Here is a 24,431-nt window from a genome sequence, read left to right as displayed (position 1 = left end):
TTGTGAAACTCAGTTCAAGACTGAGAGACAAGTAAAATAGTAAGTGCCTAAACAACACCCATCACACCCCGGTAACAGCCTATCAGCACCAGCGCATCAGTACACGAAGGGTTTCTAAGCTGATAGCACTAACCTTCATTCCCCATGGAATCCTCCCTCATGCTCATGCAGGAGTGATTGGACCTCAGGGTCATCTTGCAGGCGGAGGTTGTTGAGCTGTTCGACATCTAGGTCTTGGTTCGAGTCGATCGAAACTGTGAGCACCTGCTCCATGGTGAGATGACCACGACGGACCTGAGCCAGGCACATCTCGCAGACAGTCGGCGCATCGTAATTGATTTGCGGGATGAGATATACTGGCAGGTCCTTGAGCTGGCCACTGGACGGGCGGCACAGCGCTCTGTTTTCCCTGGCCTTGGCTCTTTCACAGGGCAGCCATCCGATGCGGTAGCAGTGGTAGCAGCCTCCGCGACGGCGATAGGCCTGGTAGCACATCATGAACAGATGGGGTTTTCGTGGGTTTGCGCTGTTTCTAGACGGGTTTCGATTTAACTGTGCTTGGGTACGGTCAATGTGGATGGTGGTGGTAGTCTTGATTGGATAAATATAACAGGGTATTTATATTTCAGATGTTATGTTTTTCAAAGGCCTCTGGGGTATTTGGCGGTGGTTAATATCAAGAGATGTTGGAATCATCCTGGTTATTTCCAACTGGACGGGCATTTACAGTTAAGCGCTTGAGTATTGATGGAGATTGTCACAGGATACTTTCGGCCAGGCGATGTGCTTGATGTTCATTTGTGACACCTTTCACTCTCTGTGATATGAGGATAGGTGAACAGTGAAGACTATCTTTGTGAATTCATCTTTCCAATTCACTGAAGTTGTTCCCACTGTTCCAGTGGTAAAGACAGCGACAAGGCAGCATTGTGCCCGACCCAACGACGAGTGTATACTGCACTCTATGGCTTCCTAGCTATGAACTTGGTCGTGTATTCAATTGTGATGATAAAAAGGAGGTGTCCAGGAGACATTATCTCTGGACCATTTGGGGATACCTGGAATGATGATGCATACATAGTATAGGCGCAATTAGTCTGCAGAGCTGTTACCTCCAGTAAAGAGCGTCATATATTGATTAGTTAGAGCATGTTATTCAACAACGGCAAGATGGCCGAGCGGTCTAAGGCGCTAGGGTCAGGTACCTGATCACACATACGCTCATTGAGCAGTATTCCTAGTCACGCAAGTGGCGTGGGTTCGAATCCCACTCTTGTCATTACTTTTTGCGGGAGTCCCAAAAAGCTTTTACCGTCTCTCTTACCCTTCTAGAGTCGGTTTATCGTCATAATTGCAACACCAATCGCGTCCAGGGACCTGGTCTCACTGGTTTGGCCTAGTCCATGCTCATAGCCTTTTACTTTTTATGAATTGACTTTCAGGGGCTATTGGGCTGCTAACCCGTGGTCGCAGGGATTAACAGCTCGATTCGCGGGTAGTGCATTGGTACTATGATGCTTGCTGCTTTGAACATCAAGCTGGAACTAGGTTCTTCTTGTCTCTGGCTATAAGAGAGAGAACCCCGGTCGCTTAGCATGGATCATACTTTGTCTTTCCCTGGCTCTGTTCGAAATTGTCGTGGTCAGATTGTTTTATCGTCCCACTACCGTAAAACCAGAAGTATATATAGTCTCCGGCCGCTTGGCAACAAGCACCGATTTGGGCACCATGGCAATTGACTCTACACACACATAATATGTAACTGGATCGCTTTGAGAACACATAAAGCCTTAGAAGCGACAATCCACGCCGTTTTGTAAAGATGCACCACCTTGTAAGCCTAGCAGCTGAATCCCCGCCCATCATATTTTATTTCCTAAGAAGCTCGAACCCCCAATCACGGTCTTGGACCCGCCAACATACAGACGACCTGCAGCTAACAACCTCATATCAGTTTCGAGCAAATACACTGTCATTACTGGCGAAAGGTCATGATATCGACGGTTAAGCGTCTCAAAACGAATAAGTCCCTCCGCATGCTGAGATGGAGGGACAAAGGGCAAAAAGATTGACCTACGCAGGGCTCGAACCTGCAATCTCTTGATTCGTAGTCAAGCGCCTTACCATTGGGCCAGCAGGCCAGCTGATGTACTATCAGTTGAATTAGTTTTATCTGTTACAATGAGCATGAATCCCACAAGCTGTACTGGCGATAAGGTCATGGTTTGGTGGCAGATGAGATCGCAATCTTCCTTTGTCGACTGCGATGTTCGATGTTTGTCTCACACTATGAATGCATGAATCAATGCCTGTAAGCCGCTTGTTGCATGGGTTCATGTATCACTCGACAGATCTCTCAGTTGTACAGGTCAGATTTCGAGGTGCAGACGTGAATCATTTCAGCTAATCAGGTGAATAATTTATGAATGGTCTATCAGTTCATCAAATCCATGTCTCTGGTTCTAGTTGATGTCGAAATAACTTACTGAGCGGCATTGAAAGATACTCTTGCATGGATCAGTGAATTGCCATGCGATAGCGCGCCATCCAAGCGGATTCACGCATCCCTCGGACAGCCTCATGCCATAGGTGTACTTGCACTAGCCTTGCGGGTCACCAATAGTACAACTACCCACTACCAAGCTCTCATGATTCATGCAACAAACGAGTCAGCACGCTCTATCCTCGGTCGGTCACTGCCGAATTTGTCTGGCCCCTTCCAGAGTCTAGATCATATCATTTCTTCGGCTCTGAGATGCAATACTGACCCTTGCTGTAGATTGTGGAGACGTGATTGATTTGACTGGACCCCAGGATTGCTTTGAAAGCGGAAGAATGATCACCTCAGCATGACACATACTCCACCCTAGGCTGTGTTGGTTTTAGCATCATCGTAGTGTAAATCCCTTGGGCACCGTGCGGTTGTGCTGCGACTCTACATGGTCTTGATACACCCCTCACTGCTGTATGACTGGCTCAGCTGATGGTGCGAACACCCCGCACTGCTGTATGACTGGCTCAGCTGATGGTGCGAATGTTGATCTCAGATTGAGCTATTCAACTTACTTCTCTTAGCTCTATCCTTCATAACAGAGAAAATAAACGAAGCCGAGGCCTTTGCGACGAACTCGTTGAGTTTGAAGTAAGTGATGGGGGCAGTGGCAGGCACTACGAGTGGAGCATCCGCCAAGCACGGCCGTCGATAGCACTATCCCAGATAAAGCTTGGGCGCAACGAGGCATACGTATGTCCTCAGGCTGAATCGGGCTATTCTCACGGCTGGATTTGGGCTTCTGCATCCTGCTAGCGAGTCCCAACATTCCTCAGCGAAATAAGGTCACGACAGTGGACACAGCCCGCACTCCGGCGGCCTTAGCCGGAATATAGACTTCGCCTGCGGGGCGTCAAGCTCCTGTACCCTGCTGCTTATGGGTCTCGAGCTCGAAGGATCAGTAGTAAACCAAAAGTATGATCCTTTGCTAGCTCGGGATGACTACATCCCCCTGCTAGCTTTGCGACTGCCTGACTGTCGCTTCAGCTAACTTCGAGCCCTGGGAAATCGCATATAAAAACGTTCTCCCTCCATCCACAGCGTATGCTATCTTCAGCATAACCCTTCCACAACCCAACCATCGCCATGAAGTTCACTCTTGCCTCTACCATAGCCCTGGCCACTGCTGCCTTGGCCATCCCTACCGCTGAGCTCGAGTCCAACCTCGAGAAGCGCAACCCCACCGGCGCCTTCAGCCTGTATGCCTGGGGCGTCACCAGCACAGCCATGAAGCTTTTCTACTCCGATGGTATTCTTCCTCTAAGCCACCAGCCTACCCACCAAGAGATCCAAACTAACGAACAATCAGGCCTTGCCTACGCCGGCGACTCCACCACCTGGCCCTACGGCTCCGTCACCACCGACGTAACCTGTACTTCCCCCCTCGTGCCTCTCCAAGTTCTCTTCAATTCCCCAAACTAACCCACTTACCCCCGCGCGCAGTCGAAATTACTGACACGGAACTCGTCACCACCGCCACAACCTCCGGCGTTACCCTCGACAGCGACACGCTCTTCTACATCCGTCCGACCGAAGACGAGATCACCGAGGTCGGCTTCACCGGCAACGGCTACACGACCCCCTCCGACGCGGCGACCGACAGATTCCTCTTCTATGGCTCGTGGCTGATGTGGGAGGAGGATTCGGGTATTCTCACCGATAGCTTCCGCCTCAAGGAGACGAACGTGTCTGGAGTTTACCAGTTTTACTTTGACTACTCGAACTTGGATCCGAGCGGATACGAGCTCCCAAGTGTCATGGATAAGGCTGGCTAGATGGTTTGATTTTGAGAAACTCGGATTGTGGGTGGATGGTTAGCGGGCTAGGGTTTTGCGTTCAGGCTGTTGTGCTGTACTCGATGCTAGGCTCGGGTGTTGATCGGTGATTGGTGGGTGAGAGTTGCTCTGTCGAGTGGATTGCGGGGTATCTCGATGGGAGGTTGCTAAGGAGCTGGGAGCTACTTGGCAAATCTGCCGTAGCTAGGTCTGTAGGGTTAGGGTAACACTGAGTATACGATGCTCCTATAGTTAGCACGCACATTCACCGACCTATGGCAGACGCTAGAGTACAATCCCTACGGAACCAAACAAACATCTAACTGCTTCTATTCGCCTTCGCCAATGAGACTAAATAGCTACACAACGTGAGCATTAGCCGATCATTGTCCCTGGAGATACGGTACTAGGTAGTAGTCTATAGCTCTACTCTATCCATGGTCTCCTCCGTCCCCTCGCCCGATCCATTGAACCAGCGCGTCGAGACTGCGGGATCTGGACCCGTCCCGGGATTCCCCAATCCGGTAACCCGACTCAATGGGACTGTTCCTGCCTACCTTGGATTGAGCTTCGAAAGCTTAGTTTGCACCATGCATTGCATTGTCGGATGAGCATCAGTAGCATCTGATCTTTATTCCAGACGTATATATACTCCGCACCGTCAAGCATTCGATGGTTATGATTGACCCTGCCATTCCTACTACCCGGAGAGAACACCCGAAAGTCGAAACCTCCAAAGTAGACATCCCGAGAGCGAAAAATCTGGTTCGGGAACTATTTATCTGGATTTGAATCTGAAGCTCCACCGCGGGACCCGCCGTGGGACCCGTCAATCTGATTTTTCAGCGCTTGCTCCACTGAGAATTAGGACTAGGAACTCGATCCATCTTCTGCTCATTGAATTTGTCAATCTTCATTCAGTTTCTAGTATTCACAATCATCACACTATTATCAACATATATACAAAAAAAAAAAGAACCAGAAACCGCCATCATCTAGATAAAGGTATACCGTCTATCGTAATACCAAACGCGCCGCGTTAGTAGCCCGCATGCAAAGAACCGTCATGACTCAATAAATAAAGATGAAGACTTTTACGCGAAGTCCCACCACCTTGAACCCAAACCCAGAAACTGAAGAAAAAACTAATCAGATAGCACAGACGGAGTCCACCCGGTCCTCGGGGCCGATCCCCCTCCGCCGGACGGAGAAGAACGCCACGATCAGACCTAACCCGGCCAGCCCGGCGGAACACCATAAGCCGGTGGAGTACTGCTGAGCCAGATCGTGGCCCTTCTCGATGTCGACCGCCTCGGTCACGGCGGCGGAGATGGCCAGGGTGACGCCGGAGCCAATCTGGAAGGCGGTGTTGAGCATGCCGCCGCAGAGGGACTTGACGTTGATGGGGACGGTGGTGAGGATGCAGGTGCTGGTCGTGACGAAGATGAGGGAGACGGCGGTGATGCTGATGAGAGAGGTGGGGAAAACATTGAGCCAGCTGGAATACAAAAGTAAGTACTTGTGCCCATGAGTTGGGTCGGTTGGGGGTGGGGAAGGAAACGTACAAGCTGGATTCAGGGCTGGCGGTGATGGAGCTTGGGATGGGCGCAATCACCGTCAGGACCAGCCCGGCGATGAGCGTGTATTTCCCGTTCACATACTCCAAGGCCTTGCCGGTACCCATCGAGGCGACGAAGCCAATCACGCCCATGGGTAAGAAGCGTAGTGCTGTCTGTCCGGCAGAGAGCTTGTCAACTTCTTGTGCCATGAGGACGATGTAGTAGATCACGTTCTGGTAGCTGCCGTAGCACGCTGTTGCGCTGTTAGTAGATGAGGGGACAATGGAAGAGGAGGTGGGAGACGCACTGAAACCGGCGATCCACAGTCCCGCAAAATTGGGGATCCTCCACAGCGAGAGAGGCATGAGTGGATAAGAGATGTACTTCTGCAGCAAGGTGAAGGCTACCAGCAGCGCGACCGCCAATATCAACAGCACGATGATGAATGGTTGGCTCCAGCCGTAGGGTCCCCCGCTCGATAGCACGAATTGCAGGAGGATCAGACCAGCAGTTGACATGGAAGCACCCAGGAAGTCCATCTTCGGCTTCTCCTTCGGCATGATATCTTTGGGCAAAACAAATGCCCCAAGAATACACAAAGACCCCGTGATGATCACGATGAAGTAGTAGATGTATCTCCAGCCAAGCGACGAGGTGAGGAACCCTCCGAAGATCAGCCCGACACAGAAGCCTATCGTTCCCGACGAGGCGTAGATGGCCAGGCCACGAGTCCGGTCAACCCCGGTAAAGTAGGCGCTGATGATCCCGATCGCGGACGGAACCGTCATGGACGCCCCGATACCTTGCAGGCCTCGAAAGATGGTAAGCTGGATGAACGACTGACCAAAACCAATCGCCAGGGTCCAGATGGACAACCAGAACAGGCCAATGCATAGAAGGTTCTTTCGGCCGTACCTAGACGACAGTCAATGAAGGGGGCTCAACCGACCTAATATCATGGAGAGACACTTACCGATCGGAAAGGACTCCCGCAAGAAGGAGGAAACCGCCAAACGTTAAGGTGTATGCAGAGATCATCCATTGCAGGTTCGTGCTGGTCACATCAAAGTCTTTTTGGATCGAGGATAGCGCGACGTTGGCGCTGGTCATGTACACATTGTCGAGGAACTGGGAGCCTGATGTTACCAGCAGGATCAACGCGCCTCGCCAGGAGGCCAGCCGACCGATCTCGGGGCATTTCCCCAAAGGAACGAGGCTCTTTTCTTCTGTCGGGGTTGTAAAGCCAGACGAAGGTTCGCTATTGGGCTGAGAAGATTCTGGGCTGGAGAATACAGTAAAGTGAGGACCCTTGGCCTCCTCGTCAATGACTGGGGCCTCTTGGCCCTGGTTTCGAAAGACACGGTCGAAGATGGCCATGGTGTGTATAGAATGAGGGAAAAAAAAAGGAGAGGGTGCTACTCTCCTGACAGGCAATGAATATATGCGCTAGCTCAAGTAGACAGAGGATAGAAAAATTTCTGATTCTTGAGTAGCTTAAGTAAAGAGTGGGTATCGCTCGACCGATGTGCCGCCATAGACTTTCTGACCATCCAGACTTGAGCTCGGTCGGCTGCCGCGCGGCCTGGGTATCAAAATTGTAGTGGAAATCTGGCTGCTTGGTTATCAGCCTACTGAATTATGCGATCCCCTTCCTCAGCGAACTATGATCGTCGGAAGACTATTTGCGTGATTGATTCCAGATGCATGCAGACCCGTTCGGTTACTTCATTGGACATGTGCGAGGGCAATGGGTTGTTCGATCTATGAGAAATAGTGGAGATAACCCCAAGGGGAAAGTCAAGAATTTTTGCTGCTTTGATGAGACTAGTCACATTCGCTATGCCATTTGATCTTTTCCCTTGTTGTGCTATGAGCTCATTTTGCCTTTGAGGGTGGCTGTCTTAAAAACCCCAGAAGATGTCTTAGCAACCCTAGAAAGCCCCACACATTCATGCAGGAGCACAAGGGAGAGAGGGGCAGTCTGAATGGCGGCATGAAGCTTGTCCTGCAGCGAGCTACAGCTTCTATCTATGATCATCCCGCCTAAAACTCCGGAATGACAGTTATCATGAGACTGTTGCTATTTGGGAGGGCTCAACAGCTGCCAGTGTGCATTCAGGGCCATGAACCAGCTTACCAGGTACCAAGATTGCCACGACAATGAACCAGTGGGAGCCGATGAAAGGCAGCCCTGAGGGAGCCGTTGGAATCCGCGGGATCCACGTGCAGGCCCAAGGGCTCGGGTGGATCGCATTCTGACGCTGGCCCGTGCTTGCAACCCTAACTTCCAAGGCGTTTTCCCCTTTGCCGAGAAGGTCTGCTTGTGGTTGTGGCTGTTCGCTAGTCTGTTTTCAGTAATTTTCTCGAAGCGACCGCTAAGAGTTTCGAGCTCTCTTAGCGAGACCAGACAATTCTTAGCTGGGCTATCAGCTCATCGACTCTAAATCTGTAATGCAATTCTGTCGATGATTCACAGGATTATTCTCATGCTCGATCTGGAAGTCAACAAAGGAGCTGCCCCTTGGCCGCGTAATCGTTGTACCTTGACTTTCGGATGATCTTCGTTGATATTGCATGAAACATCCAAAAATTCGCAGGCCGACCATCCATTCAGGGTCCGGGTGGGGCCAAGCTTTATTTTCGGGTGGCTGGCTTGGCGCCCGCCTGCCCGCCTGCCCTGCCCTTCCTGTCACCATCTGAAAAGGGCTATTATCGAGAGTTCGACAGATGCTGTTGGTCTGATCTTTGAGCTCGGAATTGACATCATTGGAAAAGAAAAAAAAAGTCCATCAAGCAGGTCTTGTTAGTCTGATCACCTCCCACCCAGAAGCTCGTCATCTGCTACAGTAGATAACGGTACCCTTATCTCTGTGTTTCAAGAAGGAATGCAAGGAGCGCGTCGAAACCCCCTCTGCCCCTCCTTTCCCTCTACTACGCATCAGCTCCGTCCACCACGGAGAGAACCAGTTGCTGGTCCGAGAGATTACTCAAAAATCCGGAGGTGACCTCCGCAGTATGGAGAACTCAAAACCGCTCGGACGCACATGTGCCCGTCCAACGGCTCGGATCAACTACCCCTGAGGGGATCAATCACCTGACGTCGATCATCCCCATCGGTCCGCGAGACCGGCAGCAAGACTGGTCGGGTGAAAGGCTCGAAGCAAAGGAGGAAGGTGATGCGAGCGTTGCGGATATATTATCCCAAGCTGGCGCGCAAGGGGCAAAGCAAGTATTCAGCCACCAAAACGCCCACGACCCTGTTTTGGAATTTTCGGATCAGAGAGTTGTGCTGCTGATGATATCACTTAGAAAGAAGGGAGAGAGGAGAGAGGGGGGGATTGCGGTTCACACGCGGAAGGTTGAGCTTCCTGAGGTATTTCCTTTTCTGGCTGCATCAAGCCGTATTTGCCGATTCGTACCCAGGGGTTGCGGACCATTCACTTCGGAGACACTAAGAAAGTAGGTCTGACGACAACTTGATGATGGATGTGTGGTCGCAGAAGCTTTGAGTGCCTTGCATTTCCCTGAAGTAGGTACTGTGAGGTCTGCTAGACCGTCCGATAAGGTGGTGCGCGTACTTGTCGCGAGGCAATACTTTCATGCGACAGCCTTGTACTTCGCGAAGCTGTAGAGACAGTGTATGGGCAGGACGAATAACTAAGTAATCTTGTGCTTACTGCTCACTAAGCACATAGCTAGCAGTGCTTATACGGTCTCATCATTTGTGCGCCAAGTCGAACTTGCCTCCAGACTTATCGAGTATATTGAGACGGAGATTATCTAGCCTATAGTGTCATGCAAGCCACTCCACTTACGTCAATGGCGTTCTATTCTTTACCGAGGTCCTTCCGATTTGATCTACTGTGCCTGGGCAGTGCTGTCTTTCACCCAGGCCAAACGACAAGATGCTGCTCCTTGTCTAGTTGTGTTGACTGTATTTAATGTCTCTGCCCACCGTCATAATGAATTATCAAAACTTTCGACCCATCAATGTAGTCGGTAGAGGCTGAGCGAGACTGGAGGGGAAGGCTCGACCTGGCATCCTTTCTGTGTTCGACACAATTCATTGTTATACTGGACGTTCGGACTAATCAGTCCTGCGGTTCTCACCACTAGACCCCTAGGTTGAAGTACTCTCTGATTAATATCTGGAATACGCCGTGACATGGCTTGGCACACCAAATGGAGCAGAAGTCTCCCATTCAGCTAGAACTTCATACTCAAAGGCTGCAGTCTGGGCATAAATTGACAGGCTGCCCATACGGCTCGTGGGATATGGACAAGAGCCATGTGCTACGGGCCCGTCTTTCCCGTCCGCTTGAAAGCCAGCAAGTCTCTGCGAATGGATTTCTCTAGAATATCGAACGTTGATACGAAGACACGAGGCAGCTTTCGATTGCATTCCACCGGTGAAGATGAAGACGAATGGCTATCTCACGCTTAATCGTGTTTTTTCCCGGCAGCGAATCGATGGCTAGTTGCAGACCATTTGCAATAAATGGAAAGGTCCAAGGGCAAGACAAACCGTATCCTTAATGTGGTCGCTCACAAAGCTCAGACGGATGAGGCAATTGGGCCGCTGGTAGCTGAAATGATACGACTCACTCCCCTTTTATGAACGACTAAATCATGTCGATACGATTTCATATAGGTGCTTGCCACAATGGCCTGAAAGTTCCTCTGCTCAAGTTTTGAGTGGAGCATGACTCTTGAACTCACCCCCCTTTACGTGGGTCGGTCAACCTCCTCTACTGTCAATCCCCCGAGCCGCCGTCCGGACAGATTCACTCCCTCAAGCCATCTGAGGCCGCACCCACCTCTTCAGGGCCGCAAAGACCAACAATTTACCACACTGCAGGACATCCTCTCGCCCTCCGAAGCCTCCATCATCACGCAGGACAATTCGAGCAGAAGCCCAACCGTTCGCAATAACCACTTCCACGTTGTCAAGAAGTTCCTCGAAGCAGCCGCAAATGTGAATCCTCGAGATTCGCGGAGCAGACGCTGGAATTTGGTTGGTGGAGAGGGTGAGAAGAACGCTGGGATGGATAAGTAGAATACCGAGCAGACGCGGTTGATGTGAGCAGCTGTCAAAGGGAAGGCTCAGATTCCTGTGATTTCGCTCAGAACGAATGCGGATGCTGGGATTGAGAATGGCACGGGATGCAGATGTTGAGCAGGAACATCATCTTAGTTTCTGGAGAGGCATCTTCCTGCTCGATGGTCGGGTCAGGCTGTGGGGCGATCTTCTGCGTACGTGGGTGTTGAGGAGGCTACGCATGGTTTGGATGCTTTGATTCACGACACGGTTGAAACCTGCGTGACTCACAATGGTGATTGAAAATGGGGGGTTGATATACGATAGCAGAGAAGATGACAAGAGGGGGGATGAAAAACCGGAGGCTCAAATACTCAAGAATCTACAGTATCAGCCCTCGCCCTAGGACTGGAGGTAACGTGTGAATCAGCAGGAACTGGGAGGTAGAACAACGATAGATCATAAGATTCTTCTTGTGCCTCGTTACTCCCACTGGCCCCTAGGTACTAGTAGATATACAGTAATTCGACTGCACTGGGAAGATTTATGCAGACCTGAAAGTGTCAGACTAGGCCCAACAGAGGCTAGCGGATGAACCAAGCAGTGGTGTCTGTGCTCCAGGCTACATCCTGCGGGGTTTTCAAGCAATCTTATTAGTGGTTCATGGACAGTTGTGAAGGTTCTCAGCATCCACTGGAAAGTTAACTGTACCTAGTACTCACCGGGTGTCTAATAAGGTACGGTACCTTTCGACGTGACAACACAGACAGTCTGGACATCCACCACTGAGGATGAGTGAAACCATCCCGTGGCGTGTTGTTCGGGGGCTCGAAGAGGCTAAGCCCGATCCACCCTACCTTCCGACAGCGGCTGCTACTTAAAGCACTCACTTACTGCGGGGTACTTCGACAATAAACAAACCCCTCACTCAGCTATTCTACGTTCCCCACTCCACCATGTCCATCTACTCCCTCCCCAATGAGGTCCTCGCCCTCCTCCCCTCCTATCTCGACAACATTGAAACCTTCACCAGCGCCTCATCCTCGTGCCGTCTCCTGCGCGACAACTTCGCGACTGCCTCTCCCGCCACCATCCTCCGCCTGGCCGCCGCCTCGGCCCCGACCTTCTTCTCCCCACACCCGCACTTCCTCGTCGCCGCCACCGCCCGACAAGCCAGCGACTGGGCGCTAGGCGATGCCGACCGCACCGCCCTTCTCCACGAAGCCCTGCGCGGCGGCATTTGGGGGCTGTACGACTTCTGCCTGGCGTACGCGGGGTTAACGATGGCAGACATCCGGCGGCTGCATCTCGCGCGCTTCGACATCCTCAACCCGCTCTCCGACCGCATCGACAAGATGGCCGGGGCGCAGTGGTATGAGACGGAGAATTTCTGGGACGGCGGGGTGAGCGAGCCGTACACAATCGAGACCGAGGCCGACCGCGCCGCCTTCCAAATTATCATCTACGGGGAGCTGTTCGGAGGCAGCATGGAGGCGTTTTTGGCGGCTGGTGGGCAACGGCCCCCGGCGACGATGCCGGTACATTCCATCGAGACACGCATCGAGTACATCAAATATTGCGTGCCGGATTGGGTCTGTAAGAAGGGCTATCAGGGGTTTGAGCCGCCATTGAATGTCGGGCCCTATGCAGAGGAGGTAGCGGAGTCCCTGCCCGGTGATCAAACCTCTTTATATCATATCCTGACGTGTCGGCGGTGGAGGCGCATGTGGGCCGGGGCGATGATGATGATCGCGGGGGAGGAGCAGGATGGAGAGATCGAGGATGAACTCACCGAGGAGGATTGGCGCACGCGATTGTGGCGCGATGCGTTGGTGACGCAAGGGCTTTGGGGAATGCAGCTGGTGACCATGTCGGAGGAGCGGGTGGACAAAAAGTGGTTGGAGAAAGGGCGGTGGGTGAGGGAGCAGATTTTGAAGCTCGAGGGGCCGTTGGAGAGTCGCAGGATCGGCGAGAAGCGGCAGATTGTGGTTTCGTTGGCGCCAGATCCGAGTCAGGATGTCTTTGTTTGTATGGCAGGGATGTGGAGGCTGTAATGCGTGGCACCCCTACGTACTTGTACACTTGTACTTCATGTTGAACTCAATTGTGTGCACTTTTCTGATGACACGGACGGCTCCTTATCTGCTTGTTATCACTGATCAATACGAACACGACGCGAGACGGCTTTCTTTCATTCCTACCAGCTCCACCGAGTATCCGCGGGGATTAACAATCAATTTGTAAAGAATCTCACCTCAGCGCATGACCTCCACACCCCGCAACGGAAGCTCTAAGGACCGATCAATTAGTCCGGTAAGCTAGTCCGTCGAGTGGGGAAAACAACCTTATTTATCTGCCGTGCTTCCCGCTTCCCCTCAACTTCTCTATTGCTTTCCCTTGTCAGCTGCTGCACTGAAGAAATCATGGGGTTGTCATCGCGTATTGCAACAGTACCTCCCCCCAGTCCCTTCCTTAGCGGATGATTCTCACTAACCACGCACCCAGTTCGTCCTCGGCCTAGCTGTACTGCTAGCCTGGTTGACCGACCGACACAGCCTCTTCTTGCTGACGCTGAAGAACCACCCCAGCCGTCTCCCCCAGATCAACGCATTTGCCGACCACAAGATTGTACTGGCGGACCAGATCCGCAACTGCGAAGATGTGCACCTGGACGAGCAGCGCGGCTTCGCCATCCTAAGCTGCGATCCCGGCCGCGACACCTGGAACACCGTCATGGTCTGTCCCTCCTGTATCTCCATCTCAGCCAACACACCAAACACACACACCCTAACCTTCAAATCCTCAGGGAACCTTCATTAACGCCACCAACCCGGGAACTCTCTACCTCTACAACTACGCCTCGACCACCACCCCCGACGAAGCCAACCTCCACCCATTGCCACTGCACAACTTCCCCGCCGCGCAACGCCAGACCTTCCACCCGCTGGGCATAGCCTACCATCCCAGCACAGGCCATCTCTTCGTCGCCAACCACGCGCCCACCGGCCCCACCGTGGAGGTCTTCACCTTGGATTACACCAACCCTCAGAACCCCTTCCTCGACCACCACAAGACGATCACGCACCCGCTGCTCCACGGGCCCAACGCCCTCCTCGCCGTTTCCCCACACGAACTCTACATCACCAACGACCACCGCTTCATCAGGCGCGCCCACCCGTTCCTCGCCGCCCTGGAGACCTACATTGCCTACCCCGGCGGCACCGTCGTCCACGCCGATCTGCACTCGGACCGCTACAAGGTGGTCGCCCACCTCCCGTTCGCGAACGGCGTCACCGCCCTCAACAGCACCCACCTCGCTGTTGCGTCGACCACCACCCCGTCCGTCACCGTCTACCGCATTGACCCCACCACGAAAGACCTGCAGGCGACGCTGTCCCTCCGTGTGAAGTTCCTGGTGGATAATTTGAGTACGGATGCGAACGGCAAGCTGGTCATGGCGGGCCATCCGCATATCCCGGCGCTGGGGAAGGTGGCGAGCACGAACTGGGAGGTTGATTATGGGGGCTCGGGGGCCGGGAAGCCCATTGGGGAGCGGCCGCGGGCGCCGAGCTGGGTGGCGGAGTGGGATGGGAATGCTGAGGGAAAGGTGGTGGATCTGTATGTCGGAGAGGAGTTTGGATCGAGTTCGACCGCCGTCAGGGATGTAGGGAGAGGGGTAGGGATCGTGAGTGGGTTGTATGAGAGGGGGGTTCTGGTTTGGAGGGAGTGATTGACTTGACGTTGTGGGGGGATTTTAGTTGAGCGGAGGATCATGGTTATAGGGTGGAGGGTGTGCTCCATGGAACTGATGATTGATGCTTCACAGGGTACTAGTTCTGTTTAATCGACTGATTTCCACAACAAGGGGATTGCGATAGGGTTTGAAGTATCCTGGCTGATGGCTGCTTCGATTGATCTTTCTAGCCACTTAAGTGTCAAGAATTCTACTCCCAGTAACCAGCAAAGTTTAGTATAAATACTGTAGAATGATGTATTCCCCGCTTAAGCATAACCCAAAATCTATATGATGACGACAATAATTATATACAACCGAAGACCTCAAGCTCTATCAAATCTATACACCGGGCACCGACGACGCAAGCGGCCAATCCGCCCCAAATCAAAAACGCGAATAAGGCGGCGGAGGCTCACTCGGCACCCCGCCCGGCGTCGCAGTCGCAGCCGCAGTCGCGGTCGCGGTCGCCGTCGTTCCCGCTCTCTCCCCCCGTTCCCCGCCGCTCCCCTCTCCCCCACCACCCTCCGCGGCCTCCTCCGCATCCCCACTTACCGGCCTCAGCTCGACCGTGCTATCCTCTCCAGTCCCACTACTACTCCCACTCCGAGTCACCGGCGCCTTCCCCTTCTTCTTCCTCGCTGCCTGCCGCCGCCGGTAGATCCAGATCCCAGCTACCGCTAGCAACAAGGAGACGCCAACGCCAACCCCGACACCGATCCCGACATTGCGGGCCAGCGCAGACTTCTTCTGCGGGGCGGCGTCGCAGTGCGCCTGCACGAAGCTCGTGTTGCTGGGGAGGACGTTGGCGCAGTTGAGGTACTGGGAGGAGGAGAGGGAGAATTGATTGACTGAGCGGAGGGAGGAGAAATCCGCGCTGCGCACTGTTTAGTTCTTGGACTCTCGAGTGATGGGGGAAATGGCGCTGAACGTACCTGGTGATGGTGCCGGTTATGGTGATGTCGTCGACGTATTCGAGGGTGGAGAAATTCAGGCCAACTGGCGTCCAGGCTTCGATGACGATGTCGCCGGTTGCGTTGATGAGGGAAGGGGTGGAGATGCTGCAGACCTTATTAGATGGAAAAACGAACGAATTGAGCTGTGCTTTTTACCTGTCGTTGAACACCCCTTGCAGCGAAAGGGTGCCGTTCAGATAGCTTAGTTCCGGGACGGAGAAGTTGAGGAGCTGTGTCGTGTACACGGAGAGGCCTGCGCCGTAGGAGCCGTAGCCGGTGGTCATTGCTTGGGTGATGTTGCCAGCGGACGCCAGGACGGGTAGCGAGAGACTGTCCCTCAGGTGAGCAAAATCTACCCCAAGTAAAAATCTTCAGGGGCAGGGCAGGGCATGGCATACCTTGACACATTCCCTCCTACGGACAGACTCGCCGCCTCCCGCAGCGCGGGTAAATCAACGTCCATAGCCTGGCTCGACATCATGTCACATCCTGCCTCGCCGCAGATGGACGAGCCAGTCGTGATCAGTTCGAGTTTGGGGAAGTCGAAGCTATTCACACAGCCCACAGTCACGAGCCGAACAGAAAGTCATGTGACGGGACAACCCACCTGATGCTACTCCCGTACAAGTTGAGGTAGCTCACATTCCGCAGACTCGGGGTCGAGACGGTGATTGCGGAGCCGGCTTTCACCGTCAGAACCTCGGCCGTCTCCAGCCGCGGCAGCGAGATCGACCGCAGCGACGACGGGCAATAAAACCCCGCGCTGTACAGAGCGACGAGGTCGGGCGCCTCGAGCGAGGTCAAGCCCGTGGTGCTGTTGTTCAGCCCGATGCTCGAAGTGATATTGGTCACATTGTGCACGATGAAGCTCCCTGTGTAGTTCGTGCCGACCACCAGGTCCCCGTGCAGCTGCGTGCAATTCTGGGTGAGCTGGTCCAGTTGGGCCTGACTGTATATCACCAGCCCCTGCCCAGATTCGCTTTGCTGGGCGTAGCAGTCCTGCGCGGCGATGACTAAAGCGTTGTGTCAGTCATGTGACCATCGATCCAAAGTTCACCCGAACTGAAACACAGCCAGACAGAAGAGAAAAAAAAAGGAGACAAAAAATTCACGTGGGTTCAAGCTTACGGTTTGTCAGACCTACCACCACCACCACCACGAGGGTGGATAGCAGATTCATTTCTTCAACTGGTGTTCTAAGTTCATTCACAATGGGTGGATGAAGAAGTGTCGTTCGAAAAAGGAAAGATAAAAAAGAACGTCCAAGACTACGGGCTTGTTTTCTTGATTTTCTTGACGCGCGGCTCGGGGGCAGACCCTTTATGTCTGCCTAGGCCCTGGGAGACTGGGAGGGGGAGGAGAAGAGCGGAGGAAAAGTGATCGAAGGCGTTTCGAGTTTCGAGCCACTTTGATTGCGAAGTCTGGGCGGCAGGCGACCAGAACACGCTGTGTTGGGTTTAGTCCCTGCCGGATCACTGTGGCGCAGCGACGTTGACTGGTCAAAGGGGTTTGTCTGGTGGGGGCAGTGGATGCTGTTGAACTTGCCCCAATCCCAATAGTTGGTTCCAGTTTTGACATGTTAATCCTCTTTGGGCCAGTGAGCAGTCCCTTTTCCTCGTGGGGTTCTCCCTGGCTGGTTCGACAGGGCTGAAAGTTTTTTTTGAAGCGGGGAGAAAGAAGGGGTCACAATGTGCTTTGGGAGTTGGGTCGGCCTGGCATTTGGACTCAGGGGGAGCGAGTGGTGATGTCTATGATGGGGGCGGATGTGGCTGAGGAGACTCGGAGTTAAATACCACATCGAGTGATGTTGATGATATCATATGTGCTGAACATTGTCATGCAATTCGAGCACTAAACATCACCAGACTGTCCTATATATCCCAGGGTCCCTTCGGTCGCCAAATTTGACCCGATCAACTTTCTCTGTCACCTCGTACCTCCCTACTCTACTACTGTATATACATCACAAAACCTAGTACCTTCCACGATGCAAGCCGCCGTCACCTGGCCTCAGAAATACCACCGCGGTACGACCGACAACTTCGTCTCCAACGAGGTCTACGTGCCCGGGACGACTGTCTAGCGCGTCTGGGACTACCTAGCCAACATCACCAAGTGGGAATCCTACTACGACAACGTGGGCCAGATCACCCCTTCAGCCTCCGGCCCTCTGCTGGCAGAAGGCGACCAATTCCGCTTTTCCACCTTCGGCTTCCCTCCGCTTCAAGCGAAGGTGTTGGAATCGGTGGCGCCTACGGACAACAAGCCGGGCGGCTCGCATGGCGGGCCTGGCAGGAGGGCGACGAGGACACCGCGCTGGATATCTACCATGCGTGGATCGTGGAGAAGACGGAGTGGGGCGTCATTCGCATCCTGACGCAGGAGTCGCAGATCGGCAAGCCGGCAGCGCAGTTGACGACTCAGAAGCCGAATCCGATGTTGAATGGTCACCAGCATGGTTGGATGGGTTGGCGCAGATTGCGCGGTCGGGTTAGGGGGGGACGCTTGAGCGTATAGTTGTGGCTGTCTGCTTGTTTACTCCGTCCGTCTGGCACCAATGCTACGCTGCTGCAATTTCTATGAAGGTTGAACTTTAGTGCGTCATTACCGCAAACTCATTCGCTGTGTGCCAGTCATGGCTTTATGTCTAAACCTGCCAATCGAGATGTCTTCGAACCCCCAACTCCCGCTTGTCGAGCAGTAGGTTCCTACCCTCGCACCACAAAGTTTCCAAACCCAAAGTCAAGCCCGGTCCTCCCGCACCATATGGCGATACGGATTGTTCGGATCCTGCTCCTCCTCCTCGGCCGAAGGGATCGTTTTCCTTACGCGACAAGGATTCCCCACAGCGACCGAAAAGGGCGGAATATCCTTAGTGACAATCGACCCGGCGCCAATCGTCGAACCCTCCCCAATCGTGACCCCCGGCAAGATAACCACATTCCCGCCGATCCAGCAGTCGTCGCCGATGCTGACGGGGTGGCCGAACTCGACGAACTTGCGACGCGACAACACGCTGACGTCATGACCGGCCGTGTAAATGTTGACGTTCGGGCCGAATTGCACGCGGTCGCCGATGATAATCAGGCTGGTGTCAAGGGCGGTGAAACTGTTGGTCGGTTATTTAGAAAGTAGACCAAGATAGTCATCTAGAAAAGAGGACGTTACTTGAAGTTCATGAAGCAATCCTTCCCGATGCTGATGTTGCAGCCGTAGTCCGGCATGAAGGGCGGCTCGATAAAGGTGCCCTCGCCGACGCGCCCAACGATTTTCTGGAGGAGCTCAAAGCGCCGGTCGGCGATCTCCTCGTAGGGCACCGACTTGGCGTCGAGGTTGTTGTAGTCCTGGGCCACGCCGCGGGCGCGGTGTCGGCCTTCCATCAGCTTCGGGACGAGGGGGTTATAGCTGCATAAGCTGTCAGAAGCTGCCACAGTCATTTTGCCCTGGTGTATGCAGCGGTTGAGGAGGGCCGGGTCATGTATACTCACAGCATGCCGGAAATCATCCGCTCGTACTCCTCGCACATGGGCACATGGTTCAGACCCCGAGCGATCTCGATGATCTCGGGTCTTTTGGCAGACGAAGCGACGGACATGATTGTAGAAGGGTTTGAAATAACTTGTCTTAACAATGAATTTTGCAAGTTTCTGGTGCTGTAGCAGGGGCAGCGAAGCTATTTATGGATGGTGGTGCACAGCGGGGTAGCGACTCCGCAAACTGGGCATCGCGCCTCTCAATTCCCGTTTGGGAAATACTTCCAACTGCTGCCGTCGGCTTGGGCTTGGCGCCGACGTTTCGCCCCTTAGAAGCCTGAGAAACAAGGCTGTAATTTTCTATTTATACTGTGTAGTGTATCGCGCATGAAAATCAACTATCGAATCGGCTGTTTCTGTTCTTTTGGCGGTACAAGTCAATCGCAGTCTCAGTTGGCAGTCTCTACAGGTGGAGAGTACTTCATTGAGTTTCAGGGATCGTCCTGTCCTTTGAGAAAGGTCGCAGTGCGAAGGCGTTTTCTCTGGCCACATTTTTAGCATTTCTCGAATCACATCATGAACGTGTGGTCGATCTATATCAGCATAATTAGCGTTTGTTCTGGTTTGATCAAGGAGGCGATGAAATTGACCAGCATTCATTTTCAGAATGAGATGAGGGGTGCGAACCGCTTGCAGTACAATGAAAGATAGAAAAGAGCACGAATTCTGATGAGATGCGTCTCCAACAATCACCGCCATATGATCAATGAAGTATGAATATAGGTAAAGAGTTAGTATTACTCCATGGGTAATGCTCCGACTGTTTAAATACCATTACACGGGCCTATGCTATTCACCTGTAGCACACGAAGACAGGCTGACCCGTATTGAAAGACCCGCAGTGTGCCTGTTGACTTCATTCGATGTTGCTGAGCTCCAATGGGTCTTGCAGAATGTTCTTGTCGCAATCAGAGATACGTTCATTGTACTTATCGCGATCATGTGACCCTGTGTTGAGAGATATCCACTACTATACAGCTTCAGATATCTCGTCTCATGTAATCAAACAATAGCCACCGGTTGGGGGAAACAACATCAAGGTAATACTCTGCACACCCACTTCTACATCACCGGAACTTGTCTAACACTCACCACTCAAGCCATGATGAAACCCCCGAGCAGCGCAGCAGCAGCAACCAAAAACCCACCCAGGCTCATCGAGGCAACAGCCCCACCGGAAGTAGAAGTACCAGATGCAGAAGCAGCAGAAGCAGTAGAGGAAGCACTACCAGTCACCTTGGCTCCAGTGCCCGTTGTAGACTACACACCACAGATTAGCCCCCCTACTTCAAGGTTCAGCCGTTAGACAAACATACCGAGTTCGAAACAGCAGTAGCGCTCGCGGTCGCAGACGAGGTGCTAGGAGTCGCGCTATCGCCGCACGCTTCCATAGCCGACTTGACGTCGTCACCGTAGTATTGCCCGATGTTGTAGGTCAGGGCGCACTTCAGACACCCGCTGAGGTCGGATTTGTAGGTCGAGTTCAAGCAGTAGCCGGTCGTGTTATTGCTGTACTGTGCGAGGAGGATGACGCCGCCTTTTGTTTTGTTAGTTTTGTTGATTATTGAGAAGAGCGAGGTCTAGGTGTCGAAGAGGATAGGGTCTCTTGGAGGTGACGGAAGTTGGTACGTACCACAATCAGCGTGACACTCGTAGAGAGGACTTCCTGGCGCAATGGAGTCTCTGCTGTAGATGGGAAAACTGGAGGGAAAGCTCCATGCCAAGCCGGAGGTGAATAGGACTTGGTTGGCCTGTGCTTTTGAGGATCCTCCGTCAGTCTGAAGCTGCGGGGTCTCACAACTAGAGGTAGATGACATTCTCAATTCGTGCCATAGTACGCTATCCTATTAGGTGCATACAAATCAGAGGAGGTGAATTTGGTTTCTACGCTGAGAAGACCTGGGCGTGCTAGCACCGTCCGAGGCTCAAATTGCTAGGGGTAATGAGAGTGTGCAAGTTGGTAATACGGCTTACTGATCTAATATGATTACTACTCGGATAATTCTACGCTTGCAAGGTATAAAAGTGCTATATGTCCTGGTTGAAATATGCAAATACAACTTCAAAACTATTTGTGAATTGGATCTAGGTTGCTTGACTGTCAATTCTTCCCAATGATATATCCAGATACATCAAATCTGAGGATAATTGTAAATTACTTATAGAATACTGAAGCTTTTTAAGAAGAGCTCCAACTCTTCTTTGTCTGAATATTTTAGTTTATTACTCTTGATATATACTCTAGTTCTCAGTCCTTTTCCTGTATATTTCAAAGGGACTTTGTTGTTATATAGAAATATACAGCTCTCAAGTTATAGTAACTGTTACTAATTCAATCTTAAAATCAAGACTTATTTGCATCCGGAAGAGATATGTTGTAATTTGATAGAAGGCAGGAGATAGCTCCTTCTCTAGGTATATTTGATATAATGTATCAAGACCTGGCAAGATTAGTAATATTATACTGAAGAGAATTATTGTTCTCATATGGATAGTAGAGAGCTGCTGTGTTTATAATATAATACTCTGAGAAAGAAGACAGCTTGCCTTGCTAAACCAGCTTTGGGCAGATTTAGACAAATTTAGCACCTGTACCCAATCAGTTTGTCTTTGGTTAGTGAAACTGCAGCTTTTCAATTGACCAAGCTTATTCTGGACATATCTTTTGTCGTACTGTGTATATAAATAGTCTGTTTTGGGACTAGTAGGTGACTTGGCAAGATAGAGGGGGAAATTCTCGCCAGCAAGTCCGAGTGCCGTGGTTGAGTTGGGTCCGTGGCTACTGACGGGCCCACTTATTATCTTATCAGATTGAAAATCAAGGCACGCGAGCAAATTCGGGTGCCTCGCTTGACTCACGGATTGGACAGGATTTCCGCGTGACCCATCATTTAGTTTGTTCTCGGACATGATTCTTCGATTGGGACAGGGAGAGAGGGAGGGTTAGCCGGCAGCAGATGAACTGACCATGATCTTATCAATCTGATATAATCTGATGCCGGGCTTTCCTCTTCCGGTTGGTGCTTCTGACGAGGTGACATTGCAGGAGGGGTTCAGCGTTGTCAGCTCCACTGTGAGCTATAGTCAAGCCAGGGCTCGGTGGTCGGCATCACAGTCAAACTCCGAACTGCCCATATTGCGTCAAGAACATGCTCATCACTGTAGACACCATCACATGAAATTTGCTAAGTCTCTTAGTGATTGCAGCCATCGGGTTCAATCTCGTTGACGGGTGTAACGTCCCGGGCCAAGAACTATATGCACTGGCGCTCGTATAAAAGTAGTCCTGCGATCCTGAGGAAAATGACCATTAGTGCATCCATTGTTTCATTCTCGAATCCTCTACTGCTTTGGAGATCGAGCTCAGAGCACCCATCCCATCATTTTTCACGCCTATTACGATAATCAGCATAATTTCTCTTTTCATACTCTTCACCGGGCTTCTTGCCACAGCCAATCTCTTTTCTCTCGGTGCTCTAGCCGCTGAGGCGACTGACATGGGGGCCGTTGCCTTCCTGTGGCCGCCCGACTGGGCCTGGGGCGTGGCCCAGGACCGCACTGCCCCTTGTGGTTCCTCAGCCGGCGTCACCAACCGAACAGACTTTCCTCTCAGTATGTCACCTGTATACTGACATCACGAATGTCCCATTAACGTGACGATTCTGCCAACGGAGCCGTTTCCCTAGTGATACAGACCGAATCCTACTCCGTCAACCTAGCCATCTCCTACGATGATGGTACGAAGCACCAAAATCCCTTTCCTTGCCTCTCCCTTCTCCTAAAGAGGACTCATCTGACACCACCACTCTGAGCAGACGCCACCAGCAACTCCGACTTCACAACCATCGTCGCTGGCAGCAATTTCCCCGACGTCGAGCCCGGCCACGAGTGTTACTCTGACATGTGCAGAGGTTAGAGGAGGAAGAATTGGCGGAAAATGCATGTATCCATGTGAAGACAGGGTGATGAATGAATGATACGAACTATCGAAGATAGCATGTTATCCATGTGGACCCCCTTCGTAGCAACTTAAAGTAGAATTATCATGGAATATCCGAACAGCACTGCCACTAGCCGCTAAATGGGCGTTTCCACTTGATTACTGGTAGTTACGTAGTTAGTGAATGCCGGTGCGTGAGTGAGGAGCGGCTTTAACTGGTACAGACACAACCGCCAAGACCACTTACTTAGAGCGGTTGCCAAACCCGACAATTCGGCAGCATCTATGAAGTATAGGATTTAGGATAAGTATTCCTGTAGTGAGTGGAAGCTTAGTACGTGGCAGTAAGCTATTTGTCAGCTGACACCTTCTTATCGTAGTTTATCAAATTGTCAATCGATTGATGTCAATTGAAGGGCGCAAACCCCTTGTGAATTGAACTACTTATTTAAAGGGCGTCAGACGACAGCTTACCCGGCCACTATTTATACTTCTTCAGCCCCCCATCATGACGAGTACTCTCCGGCTCACCTTTTACCCCATCATATCCAAATCGTCCACCTTTCAATACTACACAATACCCAACCTCTCCTCAAAATGACCCTCCCCACCCGCCTCGCAACCCCAACCGACGCCGCCCACATCAGAGACCTCATTGAATCCGCCTTCCGTGCCGCTGACCCCCGCCCCAACTGGACAGGCGACCTTGCCCTCGGCGCGCGCTTCCACGTCGCGCTCGACGACATCCTCACCCGCATCACTGACCCAGAAAGCGCGATTCTCATCGCAATGGCCACCGCAACCGCCAACTCCGATTCTGATTCTACTTCAACCGAACCAATCATCGCCTGCGTCAGCATGCGCAGACACGGGCCCGACTTCGCCCGATTGTCGTATGTGGCGGTTGCCCAAGGTCATCAGCAGAGCGGCCTCGGACGGAGAGTTCTGGGTCTGGCGGAGGAGCATTGCCGGCGCGTTTGGGGGGTGAAGAAGGTGGGGTTGAATGCGTTGGATACGCGGTTGGAGTTGATTAAGTGGTATCAACGCTGCGGGTATGTGGCGACTGGGGAGGTGACGCGGTTTGAGTTGCCGCCGGATTTGTTGTGTTTTGTGGAGATGGAGAAGGTGGTGGGGTAGTTTGGTTGGGTGGTTGAGGGTTGGGGTGGAATGGGGGTCGATTGTTTGCTGGAGTTGGTGTATGTGAGTTAGGAATTTGCGGAGAGGGCTTGTGGTGGTGGTGGTGGTGGTGGTGGTGGTGGTGAAACTCAGGTTGTTGAGGGTAGCTACTGTAGCTAGCTAAGAGATCCGGTGGTGAGGGCCCAGAGAGGTCGGGGCATGTCCAAAAA

General features: G+C 52.4%; 10 protein-coding genes and 2 non-coding genes across 12 annotated transcripts; 7 read left to right on the top strand and 5 right to left on the bottom strand.

Annotated features, from left to right (window-relative positions):
- Positions 1–1,164: 1,164 nt before the first annotated feature.
- BP01DRAFT_t90 lies at positions 1,165–1,279 on the top strand. Its single transcript has one exon. It is a non-coding gene; the product is annotated as a tRNA-Leu (tRNA).
- Positions 1,280–2,069: 790 nt separating this feature from the next.
- Positions 2,070–2,141, bottom strand: BP01DRAFT_t86. Its single transcript has one exon. It is a non-coding gene; the product is annotated as a tRNA-Arg (tRNA).
- Positions 2,142–3,558: 1,417 nt separating this feature from the next.
- BP01DRAFT_421976 (uncharacterized protein) lies at positions 3,559–4,634 on the top strand. The gene is made up of 3 exons (XM_025579540.1): positions 3,559–3,800; positions 3,861–3,923; positions 3,995–4,634. Exons 1-3 carry the CDS (start codon positions 3,638–3,640, stop codon positions 4,324–4,326), a joined length of 558 nt encoding a protein of 185 aa, XP_025433086.1. The 5' UTR covers positions 3,559–3,637; the 3' UTR covers positions 4,327–4,634.
- An 841-nt stretch (positions 4,635–5,475) lies between these two features.
- On the bottom strand, positions 5,476–7,262 carry BP01DRAFT_292414 (permease of the major facilitator superfamily; the record flags this gene model as incomplete). Its single annotated transcript, XM_025571692.1, has 4 exons — positions 5,476–5,824; positions 5,892–6,138; positions 6,193–6,800; positions 6,859–7,262. 4 exons carry the CDS (start codon positions 7,260–7,262, stop codon positions 5,476–5,478), a joined length of 1,608 nt encoding a protein of 535 aa, XP_025433085.1.
- Positions 7,263–10,587: 3,325 nt separating this feature from the next.
- BP01DRAFT_380945 (uncharacterized protein) lies at positions 10,588–10,941 on the top strand (the record flags this gene model as incomplete). The annotated part of the gene is made up of 1 exon (XM_025577261.1): positions 10,588–10,941. One exon carries the CDS (start codon positions 10,588–10,590, stop codon positions 10,939–10,941), a length of 354 nt encoding a protein of 117 aa, XP_025433084.1.
- A 904-nt stretch (positions 10,942–11,845) lies between these two features.
- Positions 11,846–13,345, top strand: BP01DRAFT_354904 (uncharacterized protein). The gene has a single exon (XM_025574558.1). It carries the CDS (start codon positions 11,880–11,882, stop codon positions 12,975–12,977), a length of 1,098 nt encoding a protein of 365 aa, XP_025433083.1. The 5' UTR covers positions 11,846–11,879; the 3' UTR covers positions 12,978–13,345.
- On the top strand, positions 13,320–14,918 carry BP01DRAFT_354902 (calcium-dependent phosphotriesterase). The gene is made up of 3 exons (XM_025574557.1): positions 13,320–13,373; positions 13,429–13,659; positions 13,730–14,918. Exons 1-3 carry the CDS (start codon positions 13,347–13,349, stop codon positions 14,651–14,653), a joined length of 1,182 nt encoding a protein of 393 aa, XP_025433082.1. The 5' UTR covers positions 13,320–13,346; the 3' UTR covers positions 14,654–14,918.
- Positions 14,919–14,925: 7 nt separating this feature from the next.
- BP01DRAFT_364113 (uncharacterized protein) lies at positions 14,926–16,792 on the bottom strand (the record flags this gene model as incomplete). Its single annotated transcript, XM_025576310.1, has 7 exons — positions 14,926–14,943; positions 15,212–15,533; positions 15,592–15,717; positions 15,769–15,942; positions 16,011–16,160; positions 16,220–16,625; positions 16,741–16,792. 7 exons carry the CDS (start codon positions 16,790–16,792, stop codon positions 14,926–14,928), a joined length of 1,248 nt encoding a protein of 415 aa, XP_025433081.1.
- Positions 16,793–17,474: 682 nt separating this feature from the next.
- On the bottom strand, positions 17,475–19,314 carry BP01DRAFT_226987 (sugar O-acetyltransferase). The gene is made up of 5 exons (XM_025571185.1): positions 19,101–19,314; positions 18,781–19,017; positions 18,511–18,721; positions 17,944–18,058; positions 17,475–17,727 (listed from the first exon to the last, which is right to left on the bottom strand). Exons 1-4 carry the CDS (start codon positions 19,205–19,207, stop codon positions 17,975–17,977), a joined length of 639 nt encoding a protein of 212 aa, XP_025433080.1. The 5' UTR covers positions 19,208–19,314; the 3' UTR covers positions 17,475–17,727; positions 17,944–17,974.
- An 898-nt stretch (positions 19,315–20,212) lies between these two features.
- On the bottom strand, positions 20,213–20,962 carry BP01DRAFT_380940 (uncharacterized protein; the record flags this gene model as incomplete). The annotated part of the gene is made up of 4 exons (XM_025577260.1): positions 20,213–20,226; positions 20,294–20,405; positions 20,462–20,682; positions 20,779–20,962. The coding sequence occupies 4 exons, from the start codon at positions 20,960–20,962 to the stop codon at positions 20,213–20,215; spliced, it is 531 nt and encodes a 176-aa protein (XP_025433079.1).
- A 1,680-nt stretch (positions 20,963–22,642) lies between these two features.
- On the top strand, positions 22,643–23,061 carry BP01DRAFT_380939 (copper acquisition factor BIM1-like domain-containing protein; the record flags this gene model as incomplete). Its single annotated transcript, XM_025577259.1, has 3 exons — positions 22,643–22,757; positions 22,832–22,882; positions 22,961–23,061. The coding sequence occupies 3 exons, from the start codon at positions 22,643–22,645 to the stop codon at positions 23,059–23,061; spliced, it is 267 nt and encodes an 88-aa protein (XP_025433078.1).
- A 533-nt stretch (positions 23,062–23,594) lies between these two features.
- BP01DRAFT_411145 (GNAT family acetyltransferase) lies at positions 23,595–24,222 on the top strand (the record flags this gene model as incomplete). Its single annotated transcript, XM_025578905.1, has 1 exon — positions 23,595–24,222. Exon 1 carries the CDS (start codon positions 23,683–23,685, stop codon positions 24,220–24,222), a length of 540 nt encoding a protein of 179 aa, XP_025433077.1. The 5' UTR covers positions 23,595–23,682.
- Between the last annotated feature and the right edge of the window lie 209 nt (positions 24,223–24,431).

The sequence above is a fragment of the Aspergillus saccharolyticus genome (genome assembly GCF_003184585.1).
Source record: "Aspergillus saccharolyticus JOP 1030-1 unplaced genomic scaffold BP01scaffold_8, whole genome shotgun sequence".
NCBI classification, from domain to species: Eukaryota; Fungi; Ascomycota; class Eurotiomycetes; order Eurotiales; family Aspergillaceae; genus Aspergillus; species Aspergillus saccharolyticus.
The sequence above is the reverse complement of the archived record's forward strand: the minus strand, read 5'-3'. Positions and strand labels throughout refer to the sequence as shown.

What these genes read in the sequence shown, in the direction of transcription:
- BP01DRAFT_354902 (XM_025574557.1), top strand. Translation starts at nt 13,347, where the DNA reads ATGGGGTTGTCATCGCGTATTGCAACA. An exon ending in TGTCATCGCGTATTGCAACA is followed by an intron (nt 13,374 to 13,428) that starts GTACCTCCCCCC and finishes CCACGCACCCAG; the next exon opens with TTCGTCCTCGGCCTAGCTGT. An exon ending in ACACCTGGAACACCGTCATG is followed by an intron (nt 13,660 to 13,729) that starts GTCTGTCCCTCC and finishes TCAAATCCTCAG; the next exon opens with GGAACCTTCATTAACGCCAC.
- BP01DRAFT_354904 (XM_025574558.1), top strand. Translation starts at nt 11,880, where the DNA reads ATGTCCATCTACTCCCTCCCCAATGAGGTCCTCGCCCTCCTCCCCTCC.
- BP01DRAFT_421976 (XM_025579540.1), top strand. Translation starts at nt 3,638, where the DNA reads ATGAAGTTCACTCTTGCCTCTACCATAGCCCTGGCCACTGCTGCCTTG. An exon ending in GAAGCTTTTCTACTCCGATG is followed by an intron (nt 3,801 to 3,860) that starts GTATTCTTCCTC and finishes ACGAACAATCAG; the next exon opens with GCCTTGCCTACGCCGGCGAC. An exon ending in CGTCACCACCGACGTAACCT is followed by an intron (nt 3,924 to 3,994) that starts GTACTTCCCCCC and finishes CCCCGCGCGCAG; the next exon opens with TCGAAATTACTGACACGGAA.
- BP01DRAFT_226987 (XM_025571185.1), bottom strand. Translation starts at nt 19,207, where the DNA reads ATGTCCGTCGCTTCGTCTGCCAAAAGACCCGAGATCATCGAGATCGCT. An exon ending in CGGATGATTTCCGGCATGCT is followed by an intron (nt 19,018 to 19,100) that starts GTGAGTATACAT and finishes CAGCTTATGCAG; the next exon opens with CTATAACCCCCTCGTCCCGA. An exon ending in GATTGCTTCATGAACTTCAA is followed by an intron (nt 18,722 to 18,780) that starts GTAACGTCCTCT and finishes ACCGACCAACAG; the next exon opens with TTTCACCGCCCTTGACACCA.